The sequence below is a fragment of the Corythoichthys intestinalis genome, chromosome 14 (assembly GCF_030265065.1).
Source record: "Corythoichthys intestinalis isolate RoL2023-P3 chromosome 14, ASM3026506v1, whole genome shotgun sequence".
Taxonomy (NCBI): domain Eukaryota; kingdom Metazoa; phylum Chordata; class Actinopteri; order Syngnathiformes; family Syngnathidae; genus Corythoichthys; species Corythoichthys intestinalis.
In genome coordinates, this window is record NC_080408.1 from 7,953,679 (window position 1) to 7,976,283 (window position 22,605).

At 40.5% G+C, this 22,605-nt stretch overlaps 1 protein-coding gene across 2 annotated transcripts in view; it reads left to right on the top strand.

Moving 5' to 3' along the window:
• LOC130929512 (dual specificity calcium/calmodulin-dependent 3',5'-cyclic nucleotide phosphodiesterase 1C) overlaps positions 1 to 22,605 on the top strand; it is a 306,205-nt gene that overhangs the window by 65,255 nt on the left and 218,345 nt on the right. For both annotated transcript variants that reach the window (XM_057856685.1, XM_057856687.1), the window contains exons 2-3: positions 7,134 to 7,184; positions 13,251 to 13,416. In XM_057856685.1, coding sequence (XP_057712668.1) covers positions 7,134 to 7,184; positions 13,251 to 13,416 — 217 coding nt within the window. The remainder of the gene's footprint in view (positions 1 to 7,133; positions 7,185 to 13,250; positions 13,417 to 22,605) is intronic.

A 22,605-nucleotide genomic window follows, 5' to 3' on the forward strand; every position in this document is an offset into this window, starting at 1 on the left:
TCATTCCCGATAATTTTTCCCAATCATATACATTTTGGCAATGCATTAAGAAAAAAATGAATAAAACTCGGACGAATATATACATTCAACATACAGTACATAAATACTGTATTCGTTTATTATGACAATAAATCCTCAAGATGGCATTTACATTATTAACATTATTTCTGTGAGAGGGATCCACGGATAGAAAGACTTGTAATTCTTAAAGGATAAATGTGACTTTGTATTTTGTGACTAAATATTGCCATCGAGTGTATTTGTTGAGCAGTAGCCATTTAACTGTTCTGCCCAAATGCATGATGGGAAGTGCAAACATGACTGTGCGTAGTCGTACCAATTGATATATCTTCTCTGCGTTGGGAAATAAAATAGGGTGTTAAGAAAAAGATCAATTACTACCTTTCTTCCCCACATTGCTTCCCACGATATTTCTAACCATAGGGAGAGGGATTGTAGGGCTTTAGCCAATTAAAAAACGGCTCCAAAGGCTGCCAAAATTCACTGTACTCATTTTACGCTGCCTTTTAGCTCTGTATATAGGTAAAACGACGCCATTACAGATTGAACGCGACAATGCGTGAGTGGGTCGTGCAGTGCATGCGTTAATTGCATTAAATATTTTAATGTGATACATTTAAAAAAAATTAATGACTGCCATTTACGGGATAAATTTGATAACCCTACCTTAAGCCTGAACTAAAGACTCTGGATGAGTGTAACATATTATGTCTGTAACGTTAAATACAATTAGAAAACGATTTAATTAAAATATGTATATATATATATATTAAAAAAAGGCATGTCCGATATTTTTTTGCCGATTCCGATACTTTGAAAATGACGTGATCGGACCCGATCGATCGGATAAGCACCGTACAAATATTCGATTGTTCTACAAATAAGACACTATTTTCGAGTTGCATAATACGGGACAAAGCGCGTCCCTTGAAAGCTTAATATGGGACGTGTAGTTTGTTTCTGAATATGGGATGTTTCCATTTTTCAAATGACTGTTGGCAACCCTACTGACAAGCCATCAAGTTTTTGCGAGTTGATGGGCTCTTGTAAATTGACTCTGTTTGCATGAGAGTAGATCTCAAAATCTTGTCACATGCAGCCTACAATTCAAGGCCAGCTCTTGCAAGCATATGTAGTTGTCATGGCGACCCAGAAGAATCACAATCATTGGCTACACTGGACTGGGGTTTGCGCTGCCTGTATAGTGTTTTTTGCCAATCACCTCAACTGAAGCGTGACTGCGAAGCACCACTCCCTCATTGTCCCTTACGTTCAGTGCTGTATTACACATGGAGTCCAGCCACTGATGTTTAGACTCCCAACTGTGTTGTTCTGTCTTGAAACAAGCTTGTTACCGCGGCAGTGTCTCTACTGATGAGTTTTTCTTTTTTCTGTGTTTATATCAAGTGTGTTTAATATTTCATTCTTATTTTCCCGACACAACACAGTGAGCCTGTTTTCTTTCCCACATCAATATAAGCAGTACTGTACAAGCATATAAGCGGCTTGCTTTTCATTTATTCGCGCATCTTCGCAGTCCTTTAAACAGTGTGGACGCTGTGCGTCTCCAGATTTGAGAGTGCATTGTTCCACGACAGTGAAACGAGACGAGTCGTTGTTTAAAGGCTGGGATTATCCCGCCCTTCAGGCGCTGTGCATCTCTAGGGGTTTATGGGCAGTGGGCGGGGCTCGGCTGGCCTGGACGCTCTGCTTCTCTGCATGATGATTGGATTATCTGTCTGAGGCTGAATCCATAAGCGGATTTTAAGGGGGCCAGGCCCCCCTGATGGCCGATAAGGGTCATTGCATGTAATTGACTTTCCAATAAAAAAGTTGTAAAGCAATAAAACTGCTACAAAAATGAATGAAATGAACAAAACATTTTTTTTATAATGGGACAATTTTGTGACCAGCACCTTAGACAGTTTTGCTTTGCATGTAATTAAAAAAAAAAAAAAAATCGGGGAGGGCAATTTTATTTTTCAAATTATTTTTTTCTTTGATTGAAAATATTTTTTTTCATTGAAGGAACTTTTTTTGGGATTGAATAATTTAGACACAAACCTCCTACCTATAATATGGCCTAAACACAAAAAGGATTGCTTGAACCAAAGAAAAAAATTTCAATCTAAAATATTTTTTCGCATTCAAAAACTTTTTCTATGATTGAAATTTTTCTTTTTTTCATTCAAGTGATTTTTCTTTTGGAAAATTATATATATTTTTTGAAGCAACTTGTATTTTGATTGAATAATAAAGAGAAACATGTCCTAACCAAAATGTGGCCCAAACACATATCAACATTACCTCAATCAAAAAAGTTGCTTCAATCCCAAAAAAAAAAAAAAATCTTATCAAAGAAAATTCGCTTTCACGTGCATTTTTTTTTAGCTCTTTGAGTTTCAAATTTATTTTTGCATTCAAACATTTTTTTTTTTTTTTGGATTGAAGTGACTTTTTTTTGGGTTGAAAATATATATTTTGATTGAAGCTACTTTTTTTGGATTGAATAATAAAGGACAAATCTACCTCCATATGGCTCCGCCCAGGGGATACAATTTTTGACTGGGGTAACTACATTGGCACGACACCGGCAGGTCTACCATATTCAATGGATGACTATCTTGGCGAAAAGTATTGCCTAAGCAGCCTGATTTAGAATTCCCCTCAAGAATGATGGGAAACAAAAGCACTTATTGTCAACTTATTATTATAAATATTCTTGTAAGTTAATTTCATTACTGACACTGCATTTCGGGATCATCAACATGTTGTGCCCCCCCCGCCCCAAAAGTCAAACTCCTTCTATGGGTGAATCCCTTTTTGATTGCCAGCGAAATGAGCGAATCAGTGATTATGTCATATTAACGTCCACGGGAGGTATTTTTAAATTTTCATTCCGATGTTCTGAGTTGAACCGAACTTTCATAATCGTCCTAGCGACACTTGCTTTGTTAAAAAAAAAAAAAAAAAAAAACAAGCAAAAAATTTAGCTTCAATTTCTAGTGTTTTTTTTTTTTTTTTTTTTTTTTTTTTTTTTTTTTTTTTTTTTTTGTAGCTGCCTGCGTTTGGAGACTTCTGGCACTGTAGTTTCTTTCCCTCCCGAGCAACGGGTGCCGCTGAGACCCTCCACTGTGACAAAGCACTCACAGGTTGACACGCTTTGAGCTTCCTCTCATTGAAAGACAAGAATGCGCCTGGTCCTGTAATTTTCGGACTATTAAGGCGCACCTGATTAAAAGCTGCCACCCACCAAATTTGACATGAAAATGGTATTTGTTCATAGATAATCTGCAATCGACTATAAACCGCAGTTGTGCTCACTGTACTATGGGATATTTACACCAAAATATATGAAATGGTAAAAATGTATTTGTCAGTGGCAAAATAAGACTAAGACCAAATGAACCACCATGAAGCTTTGAACCAATTGGCTGCAAAGCTTAATTGCTTCAATGGCCATGGGGAAGACAGTCAACCTCTGCTGCCACCTGCTGTCGACACTGTTGTCGTCTAACATGCCTCCCAGCATCCATCGAAGCGCTACAGATGTAAATTACAATCAAAATTCATGTTCTGTGCCGATTATTTCTTTAGTTACTGTTCCATTTGTTTCATTAATTGCTACCTTTGGTATTTGGTAACACTTTATTTGACTGGTGTGCCATAAAACTGTCATAAGACCATCATAATTATGACATGACCATGCCATGACCATTAATGAATGCTTATGACAAATGTAATTTTGTGTCATTTGGCAAATTATCTCACTTTTGAATGGATGTAAAAGATCCGAGCTGGACATAAATTGTGTGAGTGAAATAATTTGCCGGATGATACTTATTGACATCTGTCATAAGAATGCATTAATGCCCATGATAGTGTCATGCCATATGCCATTTTATGACACCGCCGTCAAATAAAGTGTTACCTATTAACCCAAATAAATCAACAAATAAGCCGCACTGGACTATAAGCCGCAGGATTCAAAATGAGGGGAAAAAGTAGCGGCTTATAGTCATAAAATTACGGAAAATATGTACTATGTATGTACGTATGTATATATACATATATCTATATATATACACACACACACACCCATATACACATATATATATATATATATATATATATATATATATATATATATATATATATATATTTAATCCTGTCCTACTCAGTTGCTTAGATAAAATGATAAATCTGTTTATTTGGAGATTATTTTGTGAGCTACAGTTACACGCAAAACTCTTGGAGTCCGAAATATAATTTTGACAGGGACAAGTTTGAAAAGCCCGTTTTCGAGTGCCCCAAAGTTTCCTGTAGGACACTCTAAATGTGCCATTTGTCAAGGTATAGGGTGACCCCCAAAAACTGATTTGGAAAAGCCAATAAAAACGTATTATCTACCATCTACAGTGGGGCAAATAAGTATTTAGTCAACCACTAATTGTGCAAGTTCTCCCACTTGGAAATATTAGAGAGGCTTGTAATTGTCAACATGGGTAAACCTCAACCATGAGAGACAGAATGTGGGGAAAAAAACAGAAAATCACATAGTTTGATTTTTAAAGAATTTATTTGCAAATCATGGTGGAAAATAAGTATTTGGTCAATACCAAAAGTTCATCTCAATGCTTTGTTATGTACCCTTTGTTAGCAATAAGGGAGGCCAAACGTTTTCTGTAGCTCTTCACAAGCTTTTCACACACTGTTGCTGGTATTTTGGCCCATTCCTCCATGCAGATCTCCTCTAGAGCAGTGATGTTTTGGGGCTGTCGTTGGGCAACACGGACTTTCAACTCCCTCCACAGATTTTCTATGGGGTTGCGATCTGGAGACTGGCTAGGCCACTCCAGGACCTTGAAATGCTTCTTACGAAGCCACTCCTTTGTTGCCCTGGCTGTGTGTTTGGGATCATTGTCATGCTGAAAGACCCAGCCGCGTCTCATTTTCAATGCCCTTGCTGATGGAAGGACATTTTCACTCAAAATCTCTCGATACATGGCCCCATTCATTCTTTCCTTTACACAGATCAGTGGTCCTGGTCCCTTTGCAGAAAAACAGCCCCAAAGCATGATGTTTCCACCTCCATGCTTCACAGTGGGTATGGTGTTCTTCAGATGCAATTCAGTATTCTTTCTCCTCCAAACACGAGAACCTGTGTTTCTACCAAAAAGTTCTATTTTGGTTTAATCTGACCATAACACATTCTCCTAGTCCTCTTCTGGCTCATCCAAATGCTCTCTAGCGAACCGCAGACGGGCCTGGACGTGTACTGGCGTCAGCAGGGGGACACGTCTGGCAGTGCAGGATTTGAGTCCCTGGCGGTGCATTGTGTTACTGTGGTCCCAGCTCTCTGTAGGTCATTCACTAGGTCCCCCGATGCGGTTCTGGGATTTTTGCTCACCGTTCTTGTTATCAGGTCGATCCCCAGATCGAGGGAGATTATCAGTGGTTTTGTATGTCTTCCATTTTCTAATAATTGCTCCCACGGTTGATTTCTTTACACCAAGCGTTTTACCGATTGCAGATTCAGTCTTCCCAGCCTGGTGCAGGTCTACAATTTTGTGTTTGGTGTCCTTCGACAGCTCTTTGGTCTTGACCATAGTGGAGTTTGGAGTGTAACTGACTGAGTTGTGGACAGGTGTCTTTTATACCGATAATGAGTTAAAACAGGTGCCATTAATACAGGTAACGAGTGGAGCCTCGTTAGACCTCGTTAGAAGAAGCGAGACCTCTTTGACAGCCAGAAATCTTGTTGTTTGTAGGTGACCAAATACTTATTTTCCACCATGATTTGCAAATGAATTCTTTAAAAATCAAACAATGTGATTTTATGTTTTTTTTTTTTTTTTTCCACATTCTGTCTCTCATGGTTGAGGTTTACCCATGTTTTCAATTACAGGCCTCTCTAATATTTTCAAGTGGGAGAACTTGCACAATTAGTGGTTGACTAAATACCTATTTGCCCCACTGTACCTGTTGATTTTCAGTTACTTTCTTTTAGTTTTTGGGTATTTTATGGGTCTCTTCCTGTTTATTTTGAGTTACAGAACAAGAAATGACCTGGGAATCATCCAAATGAATAGGCAATGACTCAAACTCAACAGAAAATGACCTGTAAATGCCCTGAAAATCGGACAGAATGACTGTGTATGCTCTGGTTTCGAATGAACGAACGTTCCCAGTCTAAATGGATTGGGCGTCGAGCACCGTCAATGCAGCCTTAGAGTTAACTGAGACACTATTATGGTGGAAGATTTTGGTAGCAATTTGTTGGTTCATTTTTTTTGGTTTTCTTTTTTTTTTTTTTTTTTTTTGACATTGACACTTTTTCAAAACGATATCTCGATTCTTGGCAGGAGCATATCGATAACCTTTTGGGATACAAAGTATCACGATACATCACCATTTCGATATTTTGTCACACCCCTCCTATCATTGCGCCTTGGTGTCGCGGCGTCACCATGTAAACGGCCCCTAAGATATTTGCGGTTTACATACTTAAACACTTTTGACTGTCTTGACCTTTGAACTGTCTTTTACAAGAAAGTCGTTTGCACTCGGTGTTGTCTTTCCCTTTAAAAATGTTTCTATGTTTGGTTTCAGTGTAATTTCAATGTTTCTTCACCTCTCACTCTGAATTTATTCTTTCCTAGGCTCAATGATACATGCACACATACACATAAACAAAAACGCTCACTGCCCCTTGCCAAAAGAATGCACAATCCCCTTTCCAAAAAGACTCAAATAGCCTGTAGATATGTTGTAATAAAGCACACCTGAACTGCTAGGTTTATCTTCATATGAAGCTGGCTCACTTTCCAGCTAACCACATCACCATGGTTACTTAAGCCTCTAGCGTGGCCTGCTCTGTAATAGGTTAGGATAGGAAACAAGACTTAGAAGGACATTAAAGGGCAGCTCATTAGTTTTCCTCAATGAACTGTTGGATTGTTTAAACATAAGAACTTCACTTTGAGCCATGGTTTCTATGACACAGCAGATCTTTGTCAGGTTTCTTATGAATCATTCTTTTTGTTTTTTCATCGCCCCCGTCCACTTACTTGTGTTTACTCACCTGGCTGTATCCATTTCTTGTCTTCCAGTGGCAAATGAAGACGGTGAAAGCTCAAGTCGACCACAGGCCAGTTTTGCACGTAAGTATATGAAAGGCATAACCGTCCAGATTGTTATCAGTAAAGTTACGAAGTCTAAAAGCCAGCATTTGTGATGACATGAGGATGTGTTTGCGTCATGACATGGCTAACTTGCACATTTGCAACAACACTATTCATGCTGAAAAATACAGTGCCTTGCAAAAGTATTCGGCCCCCTTGAATCTTGCAACCTTTCGCCACATTTCAGGCTTCAAACATAAAGATATGAAATTTAATTTTTTTGTCAAGAATCAACAACAAGTGGGACACAATCGTGAAGTGGAACAACATTTATTGGATAATTTAAACTTTTTTAACAAATAAAAAACTGAAAAGTGGGGCGTGCAATATTATTCGACCCCTTTACTTTCAGTGCAGCAAACTCACTCCAGAAGTTCAGTGAGGATCTCTGAATGATCCAATGTTGTCCTAAATGACCGATGATGATAAATAGAATCCAACTGTGTGTAATCAAGTCTCCGTATAAATGCACCTGCTCTGTGATAGTCCCAGGGTTCTGTTTAAAGTGCAGAGAAAACCAAGGAACACACCTCACTGAGCTCGAGCTGTTTTGCAAGGAAGAATGGGCAAGAATGTCAGTCTCTCGATGTGCAAAACTGATAGAAACATACCCCAAGCGACTTGCAGCTGTAATTGGAGCAAAAGGTGGCGCTACAAAGTATTAACGCAAGGGGGCCGAATAATATTGCACGCCCCCCTTTTCAGTTTTTTATTTGTTAAAAAAGTTTAAATTATCCAATAAATTTTGTTCCACTTCACGATTGTGTCCCACTTGTTGTTGATTCTTGACAAAAAATTAAAATTTTATATCTTTATGTTTGAAGCCTGAAATGTGGCGAAAGGTTGCAAGGTTCAAGGGGGCCGAATACTTTTGCAAGGCACTGTACATTAAGCTTTCAGAGCAATATTCATACAGTGGTATGAAGAGGTATCTGAACCTTTTGGAATTTCTCACATTTCTGCATAAAATCACAGTCAAATGTGATCTGATCTTTGTCAGAACCACACAGATGAAAATACAGTGTCTGCTATAACTAAAACCTCCCAAACATTTATAGGGTTTTATGTTTTAATGAGGATAGCATGCAAACAATGACAGAAGGGGGACAAATAAGTAAGTGAACCCTTTGCCTAAGGAGACTTAAAGAGCAATTGAAACCAATTTTTACCAAACCTTTTAAGTCAGGTGTGTGCCCAATCACTGATGAGTGGTTTAAAGCTGCCCTGCCCACTATAAAACACGCACCTGGTAAGAATTGTCTTGATAAGAAGCATTTTCTGATGTGCATCATGCCTCAGTCAAAAGAGCTGTCTGAAGACCTGTGATCAAGGATTGTTTATTTGTATAAAGCTGGGAAAAACAAAACAATCTCTAAAAGTCATCAATTGACAGTCAGAGAAGTTGTCTACAAATGGAGCGAGTTTGGCACTGTTGCTTCTCTCCCAAAGACTGGCCATCCACCAAAAATGATGCCAAGAGTTCAGTGCAGAATACTCAGAGAGGTAAAAAAGAACCCTAGAGTGTCTGCTAAAGACTTACAGAAATCACTGGCACAGTCCAATATCTCTGTACAAACGCCAACTATATGAAAAACTATGGCCAAGAATGGTGTGCATTGAAGGACTCTACGGAGGAAGCCACTGCTGTCTAAAAAAAAAACATCATTCCTCGTTTAATGTTCGCAAAAAGGCACTTGGTCGATGCACAGAAGTTTTGGCAAAATATTTTGTGGACTGATGAAACCAAAGTTGAATTGTTTTTGAGTAACACACAGCATCATATGTGGAGGCAAAATGGAACCACTCACCAACATCCACACCTCATCAGCACCGTGGAGCATGGTGGAGGGAGCATCATGATTTGGGGCTGTTTTGCTTCCTCAGGGCCTGGACAACTTGCAATCATTAATAGAAGAATGATTTCAAAAGTTTTGCAGAAAAACCTGAGGCCGTCTGTCAGACAGTTGAAGCTAAAAAGAGGATGGATGATACAACAAGACAATGATCCAATACACAGAAGTAAATCAACTTCAGAATGGTTTCAGAAGAACAAAATACGCGTTCTGGAGTGGCCAAGTCAAAGTCCAGACTTGAACCCTATTTAGATGCTGTGGCATGACCTAAAGACAGAGATTCATGCCAGACATCCCAGGAATTTGACTGAACTACAGCAGTTTTGTAAATAAGAATGTGCCAAGATTAGTCCTCATCGATGTGCCAGACTGATCTGCAGCTACAGGAAGCGTCTGGTTGAAGTTATTGCTGCCAAAGGGGGGGGGCAAAAAATATTGAATGTGATAGTTCACTCAGTTATTTTCCCCCTAGTGTCATTGTTTGCCTGCTATCCTCATTAAAATGTGAAAACCTATCAATGTTTGGTTGGTTTTAGTTAAAGCAGACACTGTTTTTACATCTGTGTGATTTTGAAAAAGATCAGCTCACATTTGGGGGTGATTTTATGCAGAAATGTGAGAAATACCAAAAGATTCAGATAATTTTTCATAACACTGTTTGTTGCCATCGAAGCAGCGTAATTTTCGGGGACATCTCGGCCTATTTCAGCAGGATAATCCTGAGCCACTTTCTGCTTGTGTTTGAGTGTGCCAGCTAAAATTGCCTGCTAGAAGTACATACTGTATTTGAAAATGCTTAAACATATGGCCATGCTCTGGACTATGGTGCAACTGAAGTTATAGATATAAAATGTGAATGAATGTTCAAGGGAACCACGAACAGAAAGAGTTGTAGTTCTTAACAGATTAATGTTAGTATGAGTTATAATTGATATTCAAACCCCTCTTAATGTTTTCGTTTTTATAAAATTTGAAAAATTACTTTAACTAGTAGGTTGCCATTGTTGTTGACGACGCAATGCATTCTAGGTGGTAACGTCACTGGGCAGTGCTGCCGTACTTCCACAGTGTTACTCGTTAGCAACATAAACATCGTCAGTTCTGCCCTTTCAATTTGAACCCGAAAGGAAAAGCGATGAGCAGGATAGCACAGTTAATATTTCATAATGATTTCATTAGTCATGATTTCCCTTATAAAGCAATCCCAACCCACAATGTCTGTGCGGTTAAACCTGAAAGGGAAACACAACTGTGAAAAGAAAGTGGGGCTGGCTTGACCACGGAATTAGAAAAGGCAGCTTGTTCGGCGGTACTCCCCGACTGCTTCCCCGGCGAGCTCTCCTGTCCGTAGCAGGGGAACGAGCTATAAGTTGCTCGCCGCCGGGTGGTTTGCCGATCGGTCAAGACCATCAACAACCCCGCTGTCGTGTGAAATGATCCGGGCTAGTCATGTGTGATTTTTCGCTTCGAAGACTTTGAAACATTACTCGGTTCGGGTTAGCATGTCGGCTAGCTGTCACGCCTCTTGGTTTGTTTACATTCTCCGAAGCTGGGGAACGGAAGTGACAGTGAAGCCCGACTAACTATGGTGGCATAAAATATCGTTCGTGAGGTGAGAGACTAAAGGTGAAGTCGATAGTTTTGACCATTATGGAGTAATTTTGCCATGTTGTACTGAATAAATGCATTTTTATTATTTCATATTCCATTCAGCACAAGACTGTTATTTGTCATGATTGTTACCACTTATTTTCAGTGGGGCAAACACGTATTTAGTCAACCACTAATTGTGCAAGTTCTTCCACTTTAAAATATTAGAGAGGCCTGTAATTGTCAACATGGGTAAACCTCAACCATGAGAGACAGGACGTGGAGAAAAACCCAGAAAATAACATTGTTTGATTTTTAAAGAATTTATTTGCAAATCATGGTGGAAAATAAGTATTTGGTCAATACCAAAAGTTCATCTCAATACTTTGTTATGTACCCTTTGTTGGCAATAACGGAGGTCAAACGTTTTCTGTAACTCTTCACCAGCTTTTCACACACTGTTGCTGGTATTTTGGCCCATTCCTCCATGCAGATCTCCTCTAGAGCAGTGATGTTTTGGGGCTGTCGTTGGGCAACACGGACTTTCAACTCCCTCCTCACCCCGTGGCGTCAAAATGATAACAAGAATGGTGAGCAAAAATCCCAGAACCACACGGGGGGACCTAGTGAATGACCTACAGAGAGCTGGGACCACAGTAACAAAGGCTACTATCAGTAACACAATGCGCCGCCAGGGACTGCTGGGGAAAGTACACGTCCAGGCTCATTTGCGGTTCGCTAGAGAGCATTTGGAAAATCCAGAAGAGGACTGGGAGAATGTGTTAGATGAAAACAAAATAGAACTTTTTGGTTGAAACACAGGTTCTCGTGTTTGGAAGAAAAAGAATACTGAATTGCACCATACCCACTGTGAAGCATGGGGGTGGAAACATCATGCTTTGGGGCTGTTTTTCTGCAAAGGGACGAGGACGACTGATCCATGTAAAGGAAAGAATGAATGGGGCGACGTATCGAGAGATTTTGAGTTAAAATCTCCTTCCATCAGCAAGGGCATTGAAAATGAGACGTGGCTGGGTCTTTCAGCACGACAATGATCCCAAACACACAGCCAGGGCAACAAAGGAGTGGCTTCGTAAGAAGCATTTCAAGGTCCTGGAATGGCCTAGCCAGTCTCCAGATCTCAACCCCATAGAAAATCTGTGTAGGGAGTTGAAAGTCAGTGTTGCCCAACGACAGCCCCAAGATACTGCTCTTGAGGAAATCTGCATTGTGGAATGGGCCAAAATACCAGCAACAGTGTGTGAAAAGCTTGTGAAGAGTTACAGAAAACGTTTGGCCTCCGTTATTGCCAACAAATGGTACATAACAAAGTATTGAGATGAACTTTTAGTATGACAAAATACTTATTTTCCACCATGATTTGCAAATAAATTCTTTAAAAATCAATCAATGTGATTTTCTGGGATTTTTTCCACATTCTGTCTCTCGTGGTTGAGGTTTACCCATGTTGACAAATACAGGCCTCTCTAATATTTTCAAGAGGGAGATCTTGCACAATTAGTGGTTGACTAAATACTTATTTTCCCCAATGAATTTTAGTCCAAGAGAACAAATGGGGTTTATTAGAGCCTACATGTCTTTAAGATCGAGGATCCCTTTAAGTCCAATGGTCCCACAGTTGTCGGACTTGTTTTGGCCAATCTCGGGGTGAACGGGAACTTTTTGAAACTCAAAAAGGCTCACATGCCTCTTCCTGGTGCAGCAACAAAACCCTGCAGCACATTTGGCTGTAAAGATGCGAAATTAATCGGCTGAATCCGCAGTCCATCTGCATGCTATAAAGCAATGCTGTATTGTGAGATGCTGACCCGGTTGACGTCACATTAGCCTTCCTCCTCAATCCAGGAAGTCACTCATTTTCATGGCGCGGATTCCGAAAATTGAATAAATAAAACGATCGCTTCCACACACATCCAAGTGCTCCATTTCATTCAGGAGCATAAAATACTGCGTGAAATATGAAATAAACATGCTTTTTGCTGTCATAGGCACTTTAAACATGGACTAAAACTAGACTAAATTAGTCTTAAATTTTCCTCAACAAAAACGTGACGAAGACCAACACATTGAAGACCAACACATTTTTAAAAGAGTAAAATATCACTGGCTAATAAGTATTATCGTCCAAAAGACTAAGACGAAAATTAAAAGGGCTGCCAAAAACGACAGAGTAATATTTTTTTATTACATTAGCTGACTGATTGGTGAAACGTATTATCTTAGCTTACGTTTTAGGTTTTACAAAAATAGTAATTTTGCAGTCAAACAAATTTACATCAGATCGAGGTATTTTAATTCTTGTTGATCATTCTTTGTGACACGCCACTTTGGCTCAAAATTGATTCAAGTTGCATTTACCTGAGAAAGACTGATTTCCTTAGAGATTCATGCTCTACCAACCAAACTCATTTTAAGCAAAGAAAGTGTTTTTTTAGTGTGATTTAGTGTCACTGGCTGTGTTACATCATATACCCACATGATGGCAGTATGAGAATGCTCCTTCAGGCCACCTTTTTGTCGTTTGACTTATTTCCATTAAACAAACAGAAGCTTGTTTTTACATCTCTTTTTGTGTCTGCAGGTTCCAAGTCTCAGAGTGCTTTATGGAATGCTATCACAGCAGGGATTGGTATCAAAGGCAAAGAGCAGAGACCCCCTCAGAATGACCCCCGGAGTCCTGCGGAGATTCTTGCAGATGAGCTCCCCCTGACAGACGAGGCAGATGCCACAGAGAAGACAGCCATCAGGTTTGATACTTGTTAGGCAGCTTTCTCCGCCAAAGTGAAATGATGTGAAAAAATATTCTCGAAACATCAGCTCAGTGGGCATCCGAACACCTCACTTTCTGTGTGTTTTTTTTTAATGATGTTGCCTTAAAGTTGACAGCTGAGGAACACTGCTTGTCCTCGTTAGAGTAATTTGCATCATTTCCTGACCAAGTTTGGATGATGCCAGCCAGTCCGAAGGCACATATTAAACAAACAACCGTTTGTACTGACATTCACACCTAAGGAACATTTTGTATTTGATTTTAAAAAAGACCTTCCATGGGGTGTTGAGGAATGGGATCACCCTATAATTAGAACACACCTTCTGGTCCCTGTTTTCAAAAAGGCAGAGGTGTGTCAACCAAGACAACCCCACAACATTCAGAGCCTTTTTAAACTCTGGGGGGGGGGATCTTATCCATCGCTGGGGCCTTGCCACCGTGGAGATTTTTTTTTAACCCATCAATGACTTGAGTTCAACCCGAGATATACAGTGCCTTGCAAAAGTATTCGGCCCCCTTGAATCTTGCAACCTTTTGCCACATTTCAGGCTTCAAACATAAAGATATGAAATTTAATTTTTTTGTCAAGAATCAACAACAAGTGGGACACAATCGTGAAGTGGAACAACATTTATTGGATAATTTAAACTTTTTTAACAAATAAAAAACTGAAAAGTGGGGCGTGCAATATTATTCGGCCCCTTTACTTTCAGTGCAGCAAACTCACTCCAGAAGTTCAGTGAGGATCTCTGAATGATCCAATGTTGTCCTAAATGACCGATGATGATAAATAGAATCCACCTGTGTGTAATCAAGTCTCCGTATAAATGCACCTGCTCTGTGACAGTCTCAGGGTTCTGTTTAAAGTGCAGAGAGCATTATGAAAACCAAGGAACACACCAGGCAGGTCCGAGATACTGTTGTGGAGAAGTTTAAAGCCGGATTTGGATACAAAAAGATTTCCCAAGCTTTAAACATCTCAAGGAGCACTGTGCAAACCATCATATTGAAATGGAAGGAGCATCAGACCACTGCAAATCTACCAAGACCCGGCCGTCCTTCCAAACTTTCTTCTCAAACAAGGAGAAAACTGATCAGAGATGCAGCCAAGAGGCCCATGATCACTCTGGATGAACTGCAGAGATCTACAGCTGAGGTGGGAGAGTCTGTCCATAGGACAACAATCAGTCGTACACTGCACAAATCTGGCCTTTATGGAAGAGTGGCAAGAAGAAAGCCATTTCTCAAAGATATCCATAAAAAGTCTCGTTTAAAGTTTGCCACAAGCCACCTGGGAGACACACCAAACATGTGGAAGAAGGTGCTCTGGTCAGATGAAACCAAAATTGAACTTTTTGGCCACAATGCAAAACGATATGTTTGGTGTAAAAGCAACACAGCTCATCACCCTGAACACACCATCCCCACTGTCAAACATGGTGGTGGCAGCATCATGGTTTGGGCCTGCTTTTCTTCAGCAGGGACAGGGAAGATGGTTAAAATTGACGGGAAGATGGATGCAGCCAAATACAGGAACATTCTGGAAGAAAACCTGTTGGTATCTGCACAAGACCTGAGACTGGGACGGAGATTTATCTTCCAACAGGAAAATGATTGATTCTTGACAAAAAATTAAAATTGTATATCTTTATGTTTGATGCCTGAAATGTGGCGAAAGGTTGCAAGGTTCAAGGGGGCCGAATACTTTTGCAAGGCACTGTATATATAAAATGCAGACCCATAGAAATGTAGTCCAGTCAATACACATACACACAGTAGGCTACGTGCCAACTAAACATTTTTTTAAATTACTATCACGACAATTGTCCTTGACAAATTGTTATTCCCATTCAATTGATGTTCTCATTCAATGTTCTAGATTGCACACAAACAAAAACCGAAATAAACTGACAAACTATTCAATCAGCATGTTTCCAAACGTAGCAGTTCAAAACTACGTTTCCCATAATGCCTAGCGCGGTTTAGCTTACTGATAGCGAGCTGAGGCAAAAATCAAACTTTTCTATAAAAGTTCACAATCATCGGTCAAAGCTCCGACAGAAGTCAATAGTTGCCATCATATATGTATTTATCATTAAAAAAAAAAAGATTAAAAAAAAACTTCAGGCATTGTGGCCAAATCGTCAACCCAGTAGATGGCGGTAATGCCTCATGATAGGGGTAAACTGCCAACAAAAACAAGAAGAACTACTACTTCCCTCCATTCTCGTAGGAGCCATGTCAACTGCTGCCACCCAGCGGTCGGAGGGATTCTCTTCAAATTGGTCCCGTGAAAAATCATAAAAAAATAATAAAAGCCGGACATTTTTATGAATTTATAAAACCCGCCCGGACCATGAGGACACTACGTGAAAGTAGGACTTGTCCGGGCAAAAGAGAACGTTTGGTCACCCTATTATATGACTTGAACAATGTACAACATTACAAATATCAACATGCCCACTTTGCAAAAATTGTAACACAAATGACTTATTGCAAGGGGGCTTGAACAGTACACTTTAAACAGAGGACCGAGTATCAGACAACTCATTGTTAATGGCTGTTGTGACATGATTACTCAACACAAGTGTTTACTTTAAGGTTTCAGGTTTTTTTTTTTCCCCAGAGCATTTTCCGAAATTCATGCACGCACACAAGCACCCCCCCACACACACATTAAGCTATACTGCTCTAACTCTTATGCAATTAAATATTTAAAGTTTTATGATGGCAGTAATGACATTGAATAAAGCAAGCACATACAGAAAAACAGCTGTGGCCATTAAACGGTCATATTATAGGCTCGCCTGGTATACCAGACTCACCGCTGTTCCAGCGATTGAGTCTGGCGACCGTCCGGCGGATCAAATTCCGAGGGCGGAGCAAGCCACAGCAAACAGACAGCGGAGTGGACCAATCAGCGAAGGGCAGACATGACGTTGTTAAAGCGACAAGTAATTAGCGTGAGAGGAGAATGGAGAAGTTTATTCAACATGGCTAGCGCGAGCCATGTTGACTGTTGTCAGTGACTTGTTTCGATGTGTTTTTGGTAATTTAAAACTGGTTTTACCGCGGATTTGAACACATTCTTGGCTCTCCCGTTCGCCATCTGTGTTGTTGTAGAGGCGAATTTCGGCACGCAAGAGTGACTTTACTTGTTAAGAACACGTCACACAAATTGACGAATCTGATTGGACGGTTGATTTTGTTACTTGCTCGAGAGGCCGTTAATGGGCTGGGTCCCAGACTATTACTCACAGTGTTTGAAAAATACAGGGAGAATAGTCTGGTTGTGCCAGGCAAATTATAGGCTACACTCTTGGATTTTACTTTATGCTGAATGCTTTACCATCATTAAAAGCTATCAGAGATATCACAAACACATACAAAATAAGGCCACATACTGATTGCGAGATGCAGTCCGTGCCCAATCCACTCATTTAGTTTAGCCGCTTTGACAAGGTTAGAGCCGCTGTCACGTGCTGATGGCGACTTCACGTCCCAGGCAGAGAGCATTTTTTTTTTTCAGGGCCTGAGCGGTCATTTCACCGTTTGTTCGTCCGAGAAATAGGCTGTATCCAGCAGCTCCCATGTGATGATGTTGTCTATTAAATGGACCGTCAAACTGACGCAGGGCTCCATGGTTTGTCGTCCTTTTCGAATCCAAATTTTTTTTTGTTCCAGCCAGCCGGCGTTGAGTTCTTTCTTAGCACCAACACAACACAATGAGCATTCACAGCGACCAGTGGCTGTTTTACTATTATCCGACTCTGTCACGTTCACTTCTAGCGTTAGCCGCTAGCGTTAGCATACCAGACTGCTGTTTGTTTGATTTCCTAATAGCCACGTGACTTGCTGTGACTGCTTTCTTAAGGGGAAATGAGCATAGCTGAACAACACATAGTCAAAGTGGTCTGAAAAGACTTCATTTTTTTCGTTTCATTAAAAAAATGATTTTACCGACATGGTGGAAATTACGTCTGTCATCGTGAACCATCTCGGTAATGGTACATTTTTGGTAAACCGCCCGGCTCTACCTCAGAGGCTGTGCTTCCTCATGGGAAGATTTGTGGTTGGAGTTGATGATGTCTTCAAAGTATTTGGCCCACTGAGTCACAATATCCGGGGTCAAGGTCAGCAGTGCCCCATCCACACTATAGAAAGTGTAAGTGGTGCACTGCTTCCCTTCCCTGAGACGCTGGATGGTGGGCCAGAATTTCTTTCAAGCCGTCCGGAAGTCATTCTCCATGGACTTACCCAACTTCTCCCATACCCGGACATTTACCTTAGTGACCACCACAGCTGCATGCCGCTTGGCTAGCCGGTACCCGTCAGCTGTCTCTGGAGTCCCGCAGGTCAAAAAGGACTCCTTCTTCAGCTTTACTGCATCCCTCATTAATGTTGTCCAACAGTGGGCTCTTGGATTGACACCATGGTAGGCACAGACCACCTATCAGCCACAACTCAGTCAGCAGCCTCAGCAATAGAGGTGCGGAACATTGTCCACTCAGACTCAATGCGCCCTGCCTCACGCTGGACTTGGGCGAAGCTCTGCCAGAGATGGGAGTTGAAGTTCCATCTGACAGGGGACTCAGTTAGGCATTCCCAGCAGACACTCACAAATAAGCTCAACAACAGTCAGGACCCATCCTCCCAACAAAAGGCGAAGGGAGGCTACCCTCTCGTCTACCGGGGTGAACCAAAGCCCGAGCTGTGCGTAGTGGTGAGCCCGACTAAATCTAGTCGGAACTTCTCAACCTCGCACACTAGCTCAGGGTCCTTCCCAACCAAATAGGTGACATTCCATACCCCAAAAGCCAGCTTCTTCCTGTGCACCCAACCTCTTTGGATCCTCCGTCAGGGTAGGGGATCCCACCTTGTCTCTTCGGGTTGTGCCTGGGTGGGCCCCATATGTGTAGGCCACCCGGCAATCACCGTCATGCCCCACCTCCAGGCCTGGCTCCAGAGAGGGGCCCTAGTGACCCATGTCCGGCCAAGTGAAAATAAAGTACGTTGTTATTCCTCATTGTAAGAGGTCTTTTGAGCCATTCTTTGTGTGGTCCTCCACCTTGGACTTGTTTGCCATGGTTGACCCTACAAGGATCACAAAGCCCCAGATAACATGGCTCCTAGGATCATTGGGACACCTATCCACGATAAGATTATGACTCATCGATTCCGTTTCGCACAAAAATATACACACAAAGCAAACCGACAGGTGTCACAGAACAAGGCTCTTATGCAAAGATATTTTTGCACACCTTTTAACCATCTACTATTTTCAATTTATTTACTGGCCCAAATAAATGATAAAACTCCAAACACACTTTGAGCTGCCAACTTTCGAGGTTTTATGAGGCTGGTGTGGCTCAGTGATAGAGTAGTTATCCCCCAGCCCAGAGGTTGTGGGTTCGATTCTCAGCCCTGATGAACTCGTCTAAGTGTCCTTGAGCAAGATTCTGAACCCCACGTTGCTCATGGTCCTGCGTCACCAGTAGGTGGATGGCAAGATGGTGTAAAGTGCTTTGAGGGCCTTGAAAGGTGGAAAGGCGCTATAACAGTATAACACCATAACACCATATGATGTACTAACCACTAGTCTGTCATCACTTCGCAACCACCAATGTAGCAAGAGGGGTAATACATGCACCTGTCAAGCAGAAATGTTACTAATCCTGCATGTAGGGGACTGATGCTCCCTTCCCCCGTTCCGTTTCTCATTGCTAATCTCACACCCAGTTGTTAGCGAACCATGGAAGAGATTTTTAAATGTACTTTTCAAGAGGTGGGTGTTCGGAAATAGATTCTACAAAGCACCTGACTAGCTTTGGGTGTGCAGAGCAAATAGACATCTCATCAGTCACGCTTCCTGCCTCTCTGGTTAGGTGTCAGTCTTTTGTCATTTGTTTCTTGGATATACCTTACAGTTTCTTTATACTTGTACAACTTAGAAACCTTGCTTGAACAGATAATTCATTCACTGCCATTGATAGTAATAGAAGTCAAATCCATTTGAACTCATGTTTCAGTGCAATTGATGAATGATCTCCGCCACCCCTCCCATTCAAAAATGGATTGGATGTCTATTACCGTCAATGACAGCCAATGAGTTAATAAAAGATATGTTTAGTCATTTGCTTACTCCATCGTTTGCTACCGACAATTTACTTCACAAGTTCCACTGTATATATTTTAAGGGTGCAATGATCCTTAGGGCAGTCACGTGACACTTGAGTGCATTCACTTGAGGGATAATGGCTAGAGGAGTAGCATACTTAAACGGGTTTCATTAGCATAGGGTCATTGTACCATAGTTACAGTGTGCACACTCAGTTAGTGTCTGTGATTGGCATTCTGTGCTCATTTTGTGTGAATTTTACAGCGAATTATGAATAAAGGGGCCGCCATTTGAAGATCCATCCTCACTCTATGAAGATGATCTGACATTTTATCCTTGCTGCATACACACGCACACAACTGTGCTAATTGCATATATGAACGCTGACCTCAAGGGATGCGGCCGAGATTGATTCCACCTTGATAACAAGGACTTCAAATGTCTATTAACATAATGTCTTGTCACTTTTGGAATATTGAACCGTTTTACCCGTCTGATTCCAATTAACCTTGATGGCTCCGGAGAAAAAAATTGCCGCAGGTGGCGAGCGGCGAGCATTTCCAGGCGTATCGGTGAAATGCATTAGGGTGATTGTTTGCAAGATTTGAATTGGAGATGAACACATTCTGTTTTCTTATCCTTCTACAATATCAGTTTTTGTCTGGCAATGCTAATAATCAGTCTTTGTGATGCAAACCTTTATATCACAGAGAAGATTTTAAAAAATGTTTCTAGGACTGAGACTTCAACTTCATTTTAGGACATTGACTGTTTACAATCACCACTGAAGAAACTCTGAAGATACACGACTGCAGTAGCCAGATCATCCTTGCAGATCGGAGCCTTGCTGTGGGCCATATATTTCAATTTCCACCACAGGTTATCAATAGGGTTGAGATCTGGGCTATTTGCAGGCCACGCCATTGACTGGATGAGTCTTTCTCCAAGGAATGCTTTAAAACTTTTAGCTCTGTGGCATGATGCATTGTCATCATGGAAAATGATAAACATATTTTCAATTGAAGGGATAAGAAAGCTGTCTAAAATTTCAATGTAAACTTGTGTATTTATTGAAGATTTAACCACTGCCATCTCCCTAGTGCCTCTGCCTGACATGCAGCCCTATATCATCACAGACTGAGGGAATTCTGATGTTTTCTTCAGGCAGTCATCTTTGTAAATCTCACTGGAACAGCACCAAACAAAAGTTCCAGCATTATCACTGTAATCAAAGAGAGTTGGCACCAAATTGATAAAAAATACTCATCAAGTCCATGCCTTGGACTCTACAAGCTCTCACAAAAGCCAGAGGTGGTGCTACTAAATACTAGAGATGTGTTTTGATTGTTTTTTCTTTGTTAGTTTCTAATGATTCCACATTTTTCTCCTCAGAATGGAGTGATTCCATATAGGCATGTGCCGGTCTGAGATTTTGACGGTACGATAACCGTGGGCAAAAATACCGCGGTTTCACGGTATCACGGTATTGCAATTATAGCTCCAAAATGTCTTATTTTGAGATGCATGGGTTAAAAAAAATAATAATAAAAAATTCCATTGAACAGGATTTTTAAAAAAAATTCAGAACATAGTTGCAAATTGGAACATGAATATATTGTTAAAATTATTAAAATTATCAATAAAAAAAAAACAAATATTTTAAATAAAATTGAAATAAATATAACTTATAGACTATACCCAGAGCTACAGCTCAAGTTGCTCAAGATTAGAGCAAGAACAAAATAATTTCCATAAAAAAGTAAAAACACTTCTGAATAAATTTTTTTTAAAATTCTACTGAATGGCTTTTTTATTGAGGGTGGAAAAGCTCAAGTGAAGATTTGCCATTTTCAGCCACTGTGTCAGCTCTAGTCTACATGATGTCATGCCTATGTGTTAAAAAACAAAGAATTCATAAGTTTATAAGTTAAAAATGTATAAGTTAGTTTAAAGTGTAAATATTGTTGTGGAAAGATTTCATCTGAACAAACAAACAAACAAAAAACATTGGGAGTGAGACCCATCCTTGATCCAGCGAACGTGGATTTGTACTTAGGGCAAGAGCATCTTTCGCAATTAGCGATCTTTGATGCTATCCCATTTTCCCCTTCATTCAAGCGAATCAAGCTTGTTTTCTCACTCTGCGGCTGTAACACTCGACAAAGTTGCTCTCCCAGCTAAGCCTAGACTAACATTCGTCTTTGTAAGCTTTAGTTTGTATATTGAATTTGAAAGGAAAATGTGTGTTTTGTTTTTGGCAAACTTTTCATGGTGCTGATCTGTTGAAGCTACTCACACATGGAAAAATACAATTGTACAATGTTTTTAATATATTCATTTTGTGTATTCCACTTACTATGAGAGCTCAATAAATTGAAGAAAAGTACGCCTTATGTTTGGAGTATTTGTTTTTGGGTTCACTGGCTGTCTAGCCGATAGCATCACTTTCACACACAGCAACAAACGGGAGGGTGAGCGCTGCCGCGCCAAGCCACTGCTAGCTGCATTTTTGACACATGAAAAATAGCGAATACCGTACTACGGTCTGACAGAAAATTTTAGTGGCTTTGAAACCGCGACGTTTTCACACCACGGTAAACCGTGAAACCGGTAACCGGCACATGCCTAATTCCATATGTATTTCCCCGCACTTGCTCTATAAAATTAACATTTACTGACCACCACAATGTTTTTTATTCATTTCTTTTAGTGTTTCTGAATGCTAAAGAGTTGCCTTTTTCGAACTAATTCATTATTTTTTTCAAGCTTTTTATCTGAGTTTGTTCTACATGATAAAATGCCTTTGTGAGTGCTCGTCCGAGACGGGTGATTCCATGCTGTTTGCCAGGGGTTGTATTGCTATATCCAGTAAGTAATTCACTGTGAATAGGGCTTAATTTGTTCAAACTACTGCTCACATTGCAGCTGCTAAAAATGTTGAATAGTTGCCCTCGCCGCATGTTCAAGTGCATCAGTGAGAGTGAGTCACCGTAAACAATATGGAGCCATTAGTGTCTTAACACTCGCTGACTCATCTACCCAACTGGT